The 13,151-nt window shown below is 38.8% G+C and overlaps 1 protein-coding gene across 1 annotated transcript in view; it reads left to right on the forward strand.

The window, feature by feature from the left end:
• LOC127434836 (staphylococcal nuclease domain-containing protein 1-like) overlaps positions 1-13,151 on the forward strand; it is a 280,085-nt gene that overhangs the window by 14,503 nt on the left and 252,431 nt on the right. The window contains exons 5-9 of the mRNA XM_051687847.1: positions 141-301; positions 3,421-3,512; positions 3,946-4,104; positions 6,632-6,738; positions 7,111-7,201. Coding sequence (XP_051543807.1) covers positions 141-301; positions 3,421-3,512; positions 3,946-4,104; positions 6,632-6,738; positions 7,111-7,201 — 610 coding nt within the window. The remainder of the gene's footprint in view (positions 1-140; positions 302-3,420; positions 3,513-3,945; positions 4,105-6,631; positions 6,739-7,110; positions 7,202-13,151) is intronic.

Consider the following 13,151-nt stretch of genomic DNA (forward strand, 5'->3'; position numbering starts at 1 on the left):
GAATCCCAGAGAGGGAAATGAGGGAAGAAATGCAAATTCAAAGGATGTGATCGTCTGTCTTGTTTTGTTTGAACACTTGTGGGAAACTTTGTTTCTGTAATTTGGTAGTTGCTTGACTTGTGTGTTTCTGTCTCTTGCAGTCCAAACCAGGTGAGGCTGTGTGATTTGGAGGACCAAGCAAAGTCTGCAAAAAAGGGTCTCTGGTCTGAGGGTGGAGGTTCACACACCATTCGAGATTTGAAGTATACAATCGAGAACCCTCGCAATTTTGTAGACTCACTCCACCAGAAACCAGTCAATGGTAAGCTGAGCCTAGTATATGTAGATCATGTAGTCAGCTGATGAAGGTGCTACTAAGTGCTACTTTGTGGTGCTGCTAAGGCAAGCATCACTATTATTATTATTGCTCATACAGCTGTGCTCAAAAGTTTGCATACCCTTGGAGAACTGGTAATATATATACCATTTTTAAAGAAAACATGAGTGAGCAGGCAAAACACATTTCTTTTATTTCTTATGGGATTCATATTCAACTGCAGGTTATAACAGAATGGCACAATCATAAAACAAAACATGGCAACAAAGAAAAAAACTGAAATGACCCCTGTCCAAAATTCTGCATACTCTTAGTTCTTAATACTGTGTATTGCCCCCTTTAGCATCAATGACAGCGTGCAGTCTTTTGTAATAGTTGTCTATGAGGCCCCAAATTCTTGCAGGTGGTATAGCTGCCCATTCGTCTTTGGTTGTCTTGCATGAACCGCACGTTTGAGATCTCCCCAGAATGGCTCGATGATATTAAGGTCAGGAGACTGTGATGGCCACTCCAGAACCTTCACCTTTTTCTGCTGTAACCACTGGAGGATCAACTTGGCCTTGTGCTTAGGGTCATTGTCATGCTGGAAAGTCCAAGAGCGTCCCATGCGCAGCTTTCGTGCAGAAGAATGCAAATTGTCTGCCAGTATTTTCTGATAACATGCTGCATTCATCTTGCCATCAATTTTCACAAGATTCCCCATGCCTTAAGAGCTCACACATCCCCAAAACATCAGTGAGCCATCACCATGCTTCACAGTGGGGATGGTATTCTATTCACTATAGGCCTTGTTGACCCCTCTCCAAACATAGCGCTTATGGTTATGACCATAAAGCTCTATTTTGGTCTCGTCACTCCAAATTACAGTGTGCCAGAAGCTGTGAGGCGTGTCAAGGTGTTGTTGGGCATATTGCAACCGGGCTTTTTTGTGGCATTGGCGCAGTAAAGGCTTCTTTCTAGCAACTCGACCATGCAGCTCATTTTTGTTCAAGTATCGTCGTATTGTGCTCCTTGAAGCAGCCACACCGTCTTTTTCCAGAGCAGCCTGTATTTCTCCTGAGGTTACCTGTGGGTTTTTCTTTGTATCCTGAACAATTCTTCTGGCAGTTGTGGCTGAAATTTTTCTTGGTCTACCTGACCTTGGCTTGGTATCAAGAGATCCCTGTTCCTTTCCACTTCTTAATAAGTGATTGAACAGTACTGACTGGCATTTTCAAGGCTTTGGATATCTTTTTATATCCTTTTCCATCTTTATAAAGTTACATTACCTTGTTACGCAGGTCTTTTGACAGCTCTTTCTGCTCCCCATGGCTCAGTATCTAGCCTGCTCAGTGCAGCCACGTGAGAGTTAACACTCATTGACTATTTATACACAGACACTAATTACAATTTAAAAAGCCACAGATGTGGGAAATTAACCTTTAATTGCCATTTAAACCTGTGTGTGTCACCTTGTGTGTCTGTAACAAGGCCAAACATTCAAGGGTATGTAAACTTTTGATCAGGGCCATTTGGGTGATTTCTGTTATCATTATGATTTAAAAAGGAGCCAAACAACTGTGTGATAATAAATGGCTTCATATGATCCTATCCATTTTTTCATGATCAGTCATATTTTCAAAATCAATGCCAAAATTTCACAATTTCTGCCAAGGTATACAAACTTTTGAGCACAACTATATATTGCATCAAATATCAAATTGAATTACACACATTCAAAAGACACAGGGTTATTGTAGTTTTGTATTTTAGTTTTTAATCTGAGATTATTAGTTTTAGTTTAGTTTGAGTTTTTTTTTGTGTTTTCTGGTTTCAGTTTAGATTTTTGTTATATTTGTTTTTTGTTTTAGTATTTTAGGGCTAACAAAGTTAATGGAAAGTTATACAATTTAAAAAATGTGTTATACCGTTACATTTCCTAGATGTGTCTGAGTATTATTTCTCACTAGTGACATATTCAAAGGTTTCAATTTGAATATACTGTGTTTTGAAATCTAATTTGTGTCATTAATTTGAGTTCGTTTTGAAGTAGGGCTGCACAATAAACCTTAAAAATGATCTAGATACAGTTACGGCTGCTGCAATCAACTAATTGTTAAAAGTGTTAATTACAGCATTCCATTTAGATCTACTTCCGTTGGATCAAAGTGTTCTATTTACAACTTTTTTCAATGGTTAAGCATTTTAACCAGTCACAGACCTCTCCGTTTAGACCATTAGCCTATCAGTAATGGCAGGAGAGAATGAAAACCTTTAATTGATAATACATTAAAGTAACAGTAATGAAATAATTAAGGAACAAAGTTTGAAAGATATGACTTGCATACAAAAGTATTTTAATGTAAATTATATTAATCAAAATGAATCATGACAAAAAAATAATTTGCAATTATGATTTTTTTTAAAATTATCTTCCAGCCCTATTTTAATGCCATAAATTAATTTTAGTTTAATTTGAGTTTTTCCAACTATGTTAGATTTTATTTTTATTTGAGTTAATAAGAATAATATGCTTTATAACTCTTGGTATGGCCCCTAATACAGTACCCTCTAAATTGCTGTTTTCCCAGAAGCCTATTCTTTCTGCCTACAGCTCATTTCTTCTTTTAAAACCAATTATTAACCCCGATGAGTTAACCTCCATCAGAGAGCTAACCTATTGCCAGCTCACTGCAATTGAACGAGTGAGTCACTAAATACTATAGAACTGTGCCCCGTTTACCCCCAAGGCTAATGAGCCTATTGGATGCTAATCAAAAGTCAAAGTTGTGATTGTTCATAACATTGAAATTGTGCAACACACTTAGCCTCATGACCCATGGTAGTTTGGTGATGATTCACCTGCTCAGTGGATGATTGCATGGCTCTTGCTGTGCAGTAAGGGAAACTATAATGGTGTAGTTTCATATATGTCAGTTTGTTCTCCTCTGAGGAAAGGCAACATGCAGAACTGGAGAGGTGTGTTTGCGCAATGTCAACATTTCAGATCAAACATAAGTATTAGCAATAGTAATAGCACTTTCACATCGTATGCCCTGGCAAGCACCACTATCTACCTTAAAATGAACAACAATGTTTTCAACATGTTCTTGTACTCCCTGAAGCCATTATTGAGCATGTTCGTGACGGGTGCATGGTTCGAGCCCTTCTGCTACCTGACTACTACCTGGTGACAGTCATGCTGTCTGGAGTCAAGGTGAGAATCGATCCTTCTCTATGGAACACTATGAATAACAATCCATTTCAGTCATTCACTCAAAAAAATCCAAACTATTGCAGTAGAACCTATAGACCTGTATTTCTCTGTTTTTCCATTAGTCTTTCTGTTTATCTCTTTATAGGTAGAACTGAAAGATTCCCTCTTGATTTTCTTTGACCAAACCCACCTTGAAGACCTTAACAAGCTTAATTTTACCAAACATGAAAAAATGAACTCCGTAGCTTGGCTTTAAGTGTTTTAACGTTTGAAACCGCTACTTTCACACAGTAGCAATCTGGAATAGGACTCATCACATTATTTGTTTTTTGGTTTTAATTTACTTGTAGGTTTGTCACCCAGTATGTACTTGTAGATTTCAGTGAATGTAAATGTGCAGTAATGGTAATGTTCATGAAAAATCTGCCTCCAGTGTCCTACATTTAAACGGGAGGCAGATGGCAGTGAGAGCCCTGAGCCCTTCGCAGCAGAGGCAAAGTTCTTCACGGAGTCGCGGCTTCTTCAGAGAGACGTTCAGATCATTCTGGAGTCCTGCCCTAACCAGGTCATCTTGGGCACCATCCTGCACCCGGTATGAAGCTATGTTACCCTAGACCTTCTTTCTAATCTCATAATAACTGCTTAGGAAAATGAGTACTGGACCACAAGCCCTCCCAATACAGATTCTAAACCTGGATCCAAAATCTTGAAATGTAAGATAATGTACCGCCCTAGTACAGTGATTTTTAACTGGATTTTGCTTTATAGAATTTATGCACAGCAACGCATCAGTTCTTAACCTATAAATCCTTACTTCCTCTTCAATCAGCCGAGTGTCAGATGCAATCTGCGTTATTTCACTCAATTTGCCAGGTTCAGGGTCCAAAATAAAACTTTTAGCCTACCAGCCAAGATGGCTGATAGATTAAGAAATGTACAAGCCAGACAGATTTTCTTGCTGGCGATTTAAAAAAAAAAAATAATAGCATTTGACAAGTGGATTTGACAGACATGAGAGACAAATAAACAAAACTGTACTTGTTTAAAAAATGAACTGCTTTTTTAAAGAATTGTATTTCATTATTTCTTCTTTCCACAGCAGCGGGTGACACTGCAGGAATCACCGGCCAAATAGAAAATGTACCCACATTTGCTGCTTGGCAGGTGTTAATTTCAGACCCTAGCCAGGTTGTTTTACAAACAAGCAGTATGTTGCATATTAACCTCAGCGAACCCATCTTATAGACAGCTTCAATTTATTTTGCCTACGGCCTTCACACATTCATTGTGTAGTTTTAGCAATGCTGATGTACAATTGAAGTCAGAAGTTTACACACACTTAGGCTGAAGTCATTAAAAGTCATTTTTTAACCACTCCACAGATTTCATATTAGCAAACTACAGTTTTGGCAAGTCTTTTAAGACATCTACTTTGTGGATGACATGAGTAATTTTTCCAACAATTGTTTATAGACAGATTGTTTCACTTTTAATTGACTAGATCACAATTCCAGTGGGTCAGAAGTTTACATACACTAAGTTAAATGTGCCTTTAAGCAGCTTGGAAAATTCCAGAAAATGATGTCAAGCCTTTAGACAATTAGCCAATTAGCTTCTGATAGGAGGTGTAATGAACTGGAGGTGTACCTGTGGATGTATTTTAAGTCCTAACTTCAAACTCAGTGCCGCTTTGCTTGACATCATGGGAAAATCAAAAGAAATCAGCCAAGACCTCAGAAAAGAAATTGTGGACCTCCACAAGTCTGGTTCATCCTTGGAGTAATTTCCAAACACCTGAAGGTACCACGTTCATCTGTGCAAACAATAGTATGCAAGTATAAACACCATGGGACCACGCAGCCATCATACTGCTCAGGAAGGAGATGCATTCTGTCTCCTAGAGATGAACATAGTTTGGTGCAAAAAGTGCAAATCAGTCCCAAAACAACAGCAAAGGACCTTGTGAAGATGCTGGAAGAAACAGGTAGACAGGTATCTATATCCACAAAAAACAAGTCCTATATCGACAATGAAGGAAGAAGCTACTGCTCCAAAACCGCCATAAAAAAGCCAGACTACAGTTCGCAAGTGCACATGTGGACAAAGAGAAATATCCTCTGGTCTGATGAAACAAAAGTCAACAAAGTCAAGGTATTGGAGTGGCCATCACAAAGCCTTGACTTGAATCTGATTGAAAAGTTGTGGGTAGAACTGAATAAGCGTGTGCGAGCAAGGAGGCCTAAAAACCTGACTCAGTTACACCAGTTCTGTCTGGAGGAATGGGCCAAAATTCCAGCAACTTATTGTGAGTAGCTTGTGGAAGGATACCCAAAACGTCTGACCCAAGTTAAACAATTTAAAGGCAATGCTACCGAATACTAACAAAGTGTATGTGAACTTCTGACCAACTGGGAATGTGATGAAAGAAATAAAAGCTGAAATAAATCATTCTCTTTACTATTATTCTGACATTTCACAATCTTAAAATAAAGTAGTGATCCTAACTGATCAAAAACATGGATTGTTTTCTATGATTAAATGTCAGGAATTGTGAAAAACTGAGTTTAAATGAATTTGGCTAAGGTGTATGTAAACTGCTGACTTCAGCTGTAGATGTCAGTTTGGCCCCCCGCTTCTTTGATCTGCCGCTTTGAGGGAAAAGATGGAGAAACATTTTGTTGCGTGTAAATGGGCTTCTGGTTCTGTGTGGAATTAACTGTTTGGTCTGTTGGGTAAAACGGTCCGTGCTCATATCTGTTATTTTTGCCTGGAAGCGAGCCTGAACTGACCCTGACAGGTGCAAACTGCAAATCAACACTGAGATAACCTGACTCCTGTACATGCCCTCATGCTGATGATATCACTGAATACTTTTTATGTTGTCACCATAATTTATTTCTCTTTTGCTTTTCCTTGTTTTCTTTTAGCTTGTTTGTTCATTCTTCTATTCTTTCTGTCTTTCGCCCTCTTGCTTTTTAAAAATGTCTTTCATCTATTGGTTGTTCAACTTTTTAATTTTTATTTTGTTTCATTGTTTAGTTTTTTTATTTTTGAAAAGCCTCTATACATGCCCTCCATACATTAATATGAAGTCGTTTAAATGTGTGTTTTGATTACAGAACGGGAACATCACAGAGTTGCTTTTGAAGGAGGGCTTTGCGCGTTGTGTGGACTGGTCTATGGCTGTGTACACTCAGGGTGCTGAGAAACTCAGAGCCGCGGAACGGTCAGTGCATCACAATCAGATATGTGCAGTACATTTGAAAAAAGACTCTTGTTTCAACTTTATGATCAAACAGCAGAGCTTTTTAAAAGACTCGGCCCGTCGCAGACTGCTGTAACTATTCTGTGTTTCAGCAGAATAGTTTAGCAAATGTGGCAAATTTCACACTGCTTTTTAAAGAACACCTGCCTTGATTCCCACCTGCTAACTTACTGAAGCATTAGACACAATTAGAATGAAATATGATAGGAACACACAAGGTTGTGCATTTAATTCAATTAAGTGCAAATGCATTTTTAAGTTTGTGTTTTATGCATTACTTCAGTGGATATATACCTTATCTCTCTTTCTCTCTCTTTCTTTAAAATCCTGCAGATCAGCGAAAGAGCGTAAAGTAAGAATCTGGAAGGATTATGTTGCTCCAACAGCCAATCTGGACCAGAAGGACAGACAGTTTGTAGCCAAGGTGAGTTTTTGGTCTTCAGATCATTGATGTTTGTTTTGATCAGAGTCTGTTTCGAGCAGCTTGACCGCTGTTCTATTTCCAAAGAAGACTGCTGCGTACTACATGCAGCTAATAGGTTTGTCACTCCTTTTCTGAGTACTAAATACAGTTCACATGGAGTTTTTTTTTTTTAATGGGAGCGACTATCAAATGCACTCTAAACAATTCATGTAGTGACAATTTTTCATTAAATCCTCATAGTTTGTTCAGAAATGAACTGAACAACTAGTTTTGCACATTTAAGCCCCGTTCAAATTGTCAGCAACTCGCAGCCAAAAAGCGACAGGAGGCCATTGATTTTCAATGAGAGCTGTTATTTCTGGTGACAGGATGCGAGTGTGTCAAGAGACGTGACAAAATTGAGAAATGTTTAACTTTATACAAATGTGGCAAGATATCGCACAGCGACAACCAATATAAGTAAAGACGGTGAAGATCACGTCATCTGTCTCCTGTAAGAGACTGGAGTCGAGTGCAGGCAAGATACAGAAGTGAATGTTGTCATTGATTTCACTCTTCTTTATCATTTGTCTGTAACAACATACAGTACATGGATATGATAAAACAGTGATGTGTGGAAAACCATGTCAAAATTGTCTGCAAGTTTGATTCAAAAATGTATAGATTGTTAGATTTTTTTCATGATATGATACCAAACGCCATAGGACGCGTGACTCAAATCTCGTCATCAGCAGAGCGCTTGAGCGCTGAATGCTCCCTGTCTAATTTTTCTAGCTGCACGTCGTTGAACGCGCAGAATGTGAATGCGCCTTGAATTATTTGCACTAATTAGTGGGTCCACAAGGTGGCAACACTCACATTTGAGCCATTGCTGTCACGAAGAAGCGCAAGAAATAGATGTTATCAACAGCAGTGGATGTGAACGTCAAGAGCGCGTGTGAGGAGGTATGACAAATAGTTTGATGTCTCATAGCAGTCGTAGCGCGCATGTGCCAACCGCGCGTACAGTAATATGGAGTATATTTTGGCAGGATCGCGTTTGACTGTACGCAGACTCTGAGCGCTCACGTCAAAATCAAAGTATACTTTGGGCTTAAGTCAGCCTTGGGCCAAACCCTTGATCTCTAGATTTAGTTTTGTTTTTCTGACCATAAAATGACACAAGGAAGAGACAGCAGAGTTTAGGTTGATGCTTCTGCAGCAGCAAAGGATGACATTTCACCAGCTGAGTCCCACCTTGATAACAAATGACCTTCTCTCTGCTCCGTCTTCTCTTCAAACTCTTTTATCACTGGCGGTTCTGAAGAATATTTGAGCACTGCAGGCTCTTAAAGTGCTGACTGAGTTTGACGTACTCGTCTCCCTGACGCTTTGTTTTCTGTTGTGTCTGTCAGCGAGGCTTGCCTTTCAGGTCTCAGGTGTTTCATTTTGTTTTGCATACTCTGTAAAGTCAGCCTTGGGCCGTCTCAGCGGTTCTGTTCAGCTGCAGCCTTCAAGACTCCCCTGCTAAATTAAAGCTGAATCTCTGCTTCTGTTTCCATCACCTATTACGCTGGGGAAAGATAAAGGCAGTGCAAACTTAGTCAACATGAAATCAAAATTTACCCTGTTTACTTTCTTGAAAGAATAGTTAAGAAAGTATGTTATTATTTGCTCACTCATGTTGTTCCAAACCTGTATGCTGTTATTTATTTATTTAAGTGTTATGCAGATCTTGCCATGCTAATTGTTTCAAACAAGTTAATAGTGATAAGAGGCTGTCCAGCTCCATGAAAGCACCATGAAAAAGCATCGTAGCTCGCGTCCAGATAAAACAAATTATGTGCACATTATTGTGTCTGCAGTGTTACAGGAGGGGTATAGGCATCCACCATGGCCTGCAAACTCCCATTCAGGTCTGGCTCTGTTCTAGTATGGAATGCTATCCATTTAAAAGAGCTGTTCAGGTTGTTGTCCAAAAACCTGGCAGAGAATTTGCCATGGTTTCCTTCTGGGTTTTCCTATGGGTTTTTATAATGGCAGTTTTGGATTAATAAGTAAAATAAGGTCTGTGGTAAATATTACTCGACTATACGTGGACATTTTTTGTTCTGCAGCATAAATTAGACAGTCATACTTCAAACGTGAATTTTGAAGCTGTATTGATTTTTTTTTCTTTTTAAACCACTCGACAGCTTCAAAATTCATGTTTAAGGTATGACTGTGTGTAATTTGTGTTGTAGAACAAAATGTCCATGGACTTTATTTTACTCATTAGTTGAAAACCCCCATTATAAAAACCCATAGGAAAATCCAGAGGGAGCCCATGGCGAATTAGCCTTACAGGTTCACATACAAATTTACAACACAGCTGAATAGCTCTATTGCTGATGGATAAAATGAAGCCCCAGTTTCTTTTTTTTTCTCTTGAAAATCCATTTTCGCATGGAAATAAGTCATATTACAGAAGTAAAATGGTTGATTTCATGATTTCATGTTGACTGTAAGACTTTAAGAATGTCTTAAGTTGCATTTTGAAGTAACTGTGTACATTTACAGGCTGATCTCTGATTTAATGCAACATCAGTAGGGCTTGAAGCCACAACCTTAATAGATATGTTCACACAGTGTGCTCTCCCCAGAAAGTGTGAAAGTCAGAAAGTGAGTTTTTATGCAAAAAGTTTCTTCATTTTTCTTATTAAAATAAGGCTGTTACCTTGAACTACAAGACCTTTAAAATATTCACTCTTGGCCTTATGTTATGTAAAGGTGTTGCACTGCAATCTGCTTACAGAGTTACTTTCAGAATCTGCAGACACAAAAGTATTTGTCCTCGAGTCACAAAGTACCAGCAGTGAAGAATAAAGCATTTATATGAGCTTTAGCTAGCCTCAGATCTCTCTTGAGCTTGGAGAGAAAGAAGTTATACTTTGAAATTGTGTGAGTGTGTATTTAGTATACTGTGTGTGCATGAGAGAGAGTGAGAGCAGTCAACAGAAAAAGTGACTGACAAAGGCAGAATGGCCATTATTTGAATAAGCTGTTTCTGTGTCCTGCCACAAAGATCTGGCTGTTGTAATTTGTTTGATACAATTCCTGGGCTGGCCTTTAGAAATATGCAGGATGAGTTTAAGTGAAACATTTGATTTTCAGCATCTGTCTTAATAGTATACACCTTGTTGTGTTTTTAAAGTACCAACCAGATTAGAATAATTGTTCATGTTCAACAACGGCAACTTTTGCATAGAGTACGAATAAGTGGAACTTAATTAAAGATAGAATGAAATATTCTGTGTATCTACAGTAAATGGAGTTCATTTGAAACCATAAACTGGAACAAAGTATTTTCACTTACAAAAGTACTGTGGTATAATGTTATTATAATGTTATTACAATGTTATTGGAACTGTTTTGGAACTTAGAATGGTAAAGCCATCTTTGTTTGGACATGTTTCAGTATTCTTTGGGGTTTCTTGTAATATTGTGTAAATAACATAGTATTTGAATATGATAATCATTCAGAACCACAATCTGATACCAACATGGATTTACTTTTTTAATTGTTAAATTAAATACACAAAGAAAAAATTTGTGTACATACAATTGTAGTACAAAAAATTAACTGCAAAGGAAATAATTTTCATTTTAAAAAAAATCATGATTTTAATCTAAAACAAATTGTAACATATTTGCAGATCTAGTTAGTATTGCTGTGCTTTTGATGCAGTTCCAGTCATGATCTGTAAGTGGCAGTGGAACCCTGCAGTGTTCAGTAGGCAGCAGCAGAGTGAGTCATGGATCTGGGCTCTGGAATCCTGTTGGCAGCTTGCAGTAATGTGCCCTGCATGTGTGACTGCTACTGAAATGGCAAAACATGCCTTAATATTCACATTTCTGCTGTACAACCACCACAAAAAACACAGAAACATAAATGGCTTTTAAACATAAACACACCTAGATAGATATGTTTTCTGTCTTATCACTTGGCAGTCATACAGTCGGGTGTTTTTGCAAGTTATCACTTTAATTTCCACCATGATGGTTCAGTTAAAAGGCGTACAGTCTGTCCATCTGTGCTGTAATTTTGCCCATATCACCATCTCTTCCTCTGTATCCCTCTGAAGACAGTAATGTCCTCTCTATTTTCTCAGATCAGAAAATGCATGTTTTTTTTTTGTTTTTGTTTTTTTACTTTTTTCCATCTGTTCAGGTCTGATAATATCTGATCCATTACCCATACCTGCACAAATGCCTGTCATCTTCCACATCACTGACTCCTTTATTAAATAAGCTGATGATTATATAAGATGACACCAGGTATGATAGCTTGAAAGTGAAATGTGTGATTTCTGTCATGTGCGTCAACAAACAGAATTGCAAAAATAATGCTTAAAGCTGAAGTATATAATTTCTGCAACACTAACGCCACTGAAAGGAATTGCAAAAATAAACATGTGGCAGCGGGGGTGTGGTCAAGCATCTCTCCGGAGAGAGAGAAAGCGGTAAGGGCGCTTACACCTGAGCTAAATTATGTCTAACACCTGTCTCTAATTTCAGTGAGCACGGGGAGAGCGGCATAAATAGAGCGACACAGCACTTAGTGGAGAGAGACTGGATACGACAGAGCCGAGTCAGAGCAAGGATTTTTAGTAGTGAAAGTTTATTGTGAAAGCAGTGTGTGTTAGTGTTTAGTTTAGTGCTTCAAGGTAAACTGTAAAGTGGTGTGGCGAAGAGGAAAGAATAAAGCCTCACCTAAGAAGGAAAACTGCTTCTCGCCTCATCTTTTACACAACAGTATATTCAAAACAGCTTTGCGAATACGCCCCTTGTCTGCAGTTGTTTAAACAGTCATAGTTCCGCCCCCAACTTGCGCCATTGTTTGAGAAACGTTGTTGGGTGGGGTCTAAGCGGGTCGCTCAAAACAAACACAGGAATTTAATAGTCACAGAGACACGGGTTGCACTTCGAGAAAATGAATCTATGAATGGCTTACTTATGGTTGTCTCTGCATATTAAGCTGGGATAGGAGAAAGTATTTCAACACTGAAAAAGTGACATACTTCAGCTTTAAGTAGTTCTCTCCCAACTCTCCCATTGTCTTCCAGTAGTCTGCCAAACGGGTAGTCCCATTTCAGTAGTCCCTGCTCAGAACACCTTAGCAACTGCCCTGGCAACCACCAACAACAACATTATGGTGCCAACTATGACACGGGCAAGTACCAACAAAATGTCAAAATCTAGTCTCTTTTCCCTATTTTCTGACACCCTGTCAACACTGGGCGTGTCCGCCAACGCGACAAGCAACGGCCTGAGGCTGAATACACTGAATGTGTCAACACAAAGTTCTAAACCATTTGTTTGTGTTGTTGGCAGTAGTAGTGCCAGCACGTGCAGTGGCAAACGGTACGGGACATCCGTTTACTGTCAGCGCGATGCCTTATAATGGGTTCTATTGCTTTTGATGTGACTCAATGCTCGTGTCCTGTGTAGACAGTGTGAAAGGGACATAAGCATATTTGAGGAGCTCTGTTGCTAAACAAACACTCTGGCACACTTTTAAGTGCTCGATGTAATCCTTTTCCTCTCTCTACTCCTCCAAAGAAAATGATGGACTGGTCCCTCCCTCTCTTACTTCTCCATTGTGTTTCTTCTCAGCTCATTTTCATTGTCTTATGTGAGTGAAATAATGATGGTAGGATGAGAGAATCGGAGAGAGGAGGGATGTGTGTTTGAGAGCAGGGAGTGGGAGAAGTGTTTTTTTTTTTATTTTTTTTTTTAATCAGCAATATCCTTATGTACTTCGGAAGGCACGTAGTGGGGTACAGTAATGTTTCTCTAGCAACAAGCGAGACTCTCAGTTCTCAAAGTGGAGTGGTGACTTGGTCAACACCATTCTCACTTGTTGAGTCTCTTTCTTCCACCCACTCATGCAGTCTTTTTGCATCACCAGTAAATATTTGGGATGTGCAAA

This window comes from Myxocyprinus asiaticus, chromosome 45, assembly GCF_019703515.2.
Source record: "Myxocyprinus asiaticus isolate MX2 ecotype Aquarium Trade chromosome 45, UBuf_Myxa_2, whole genome shotgun sequence".
Lineage (NCBI taxonomy): Eukaryota > Metazoa > Chordata > Actinopteri > Cypriniformes > Catostomidae > Myxocyprinus > Myxocyprinus asiaticus.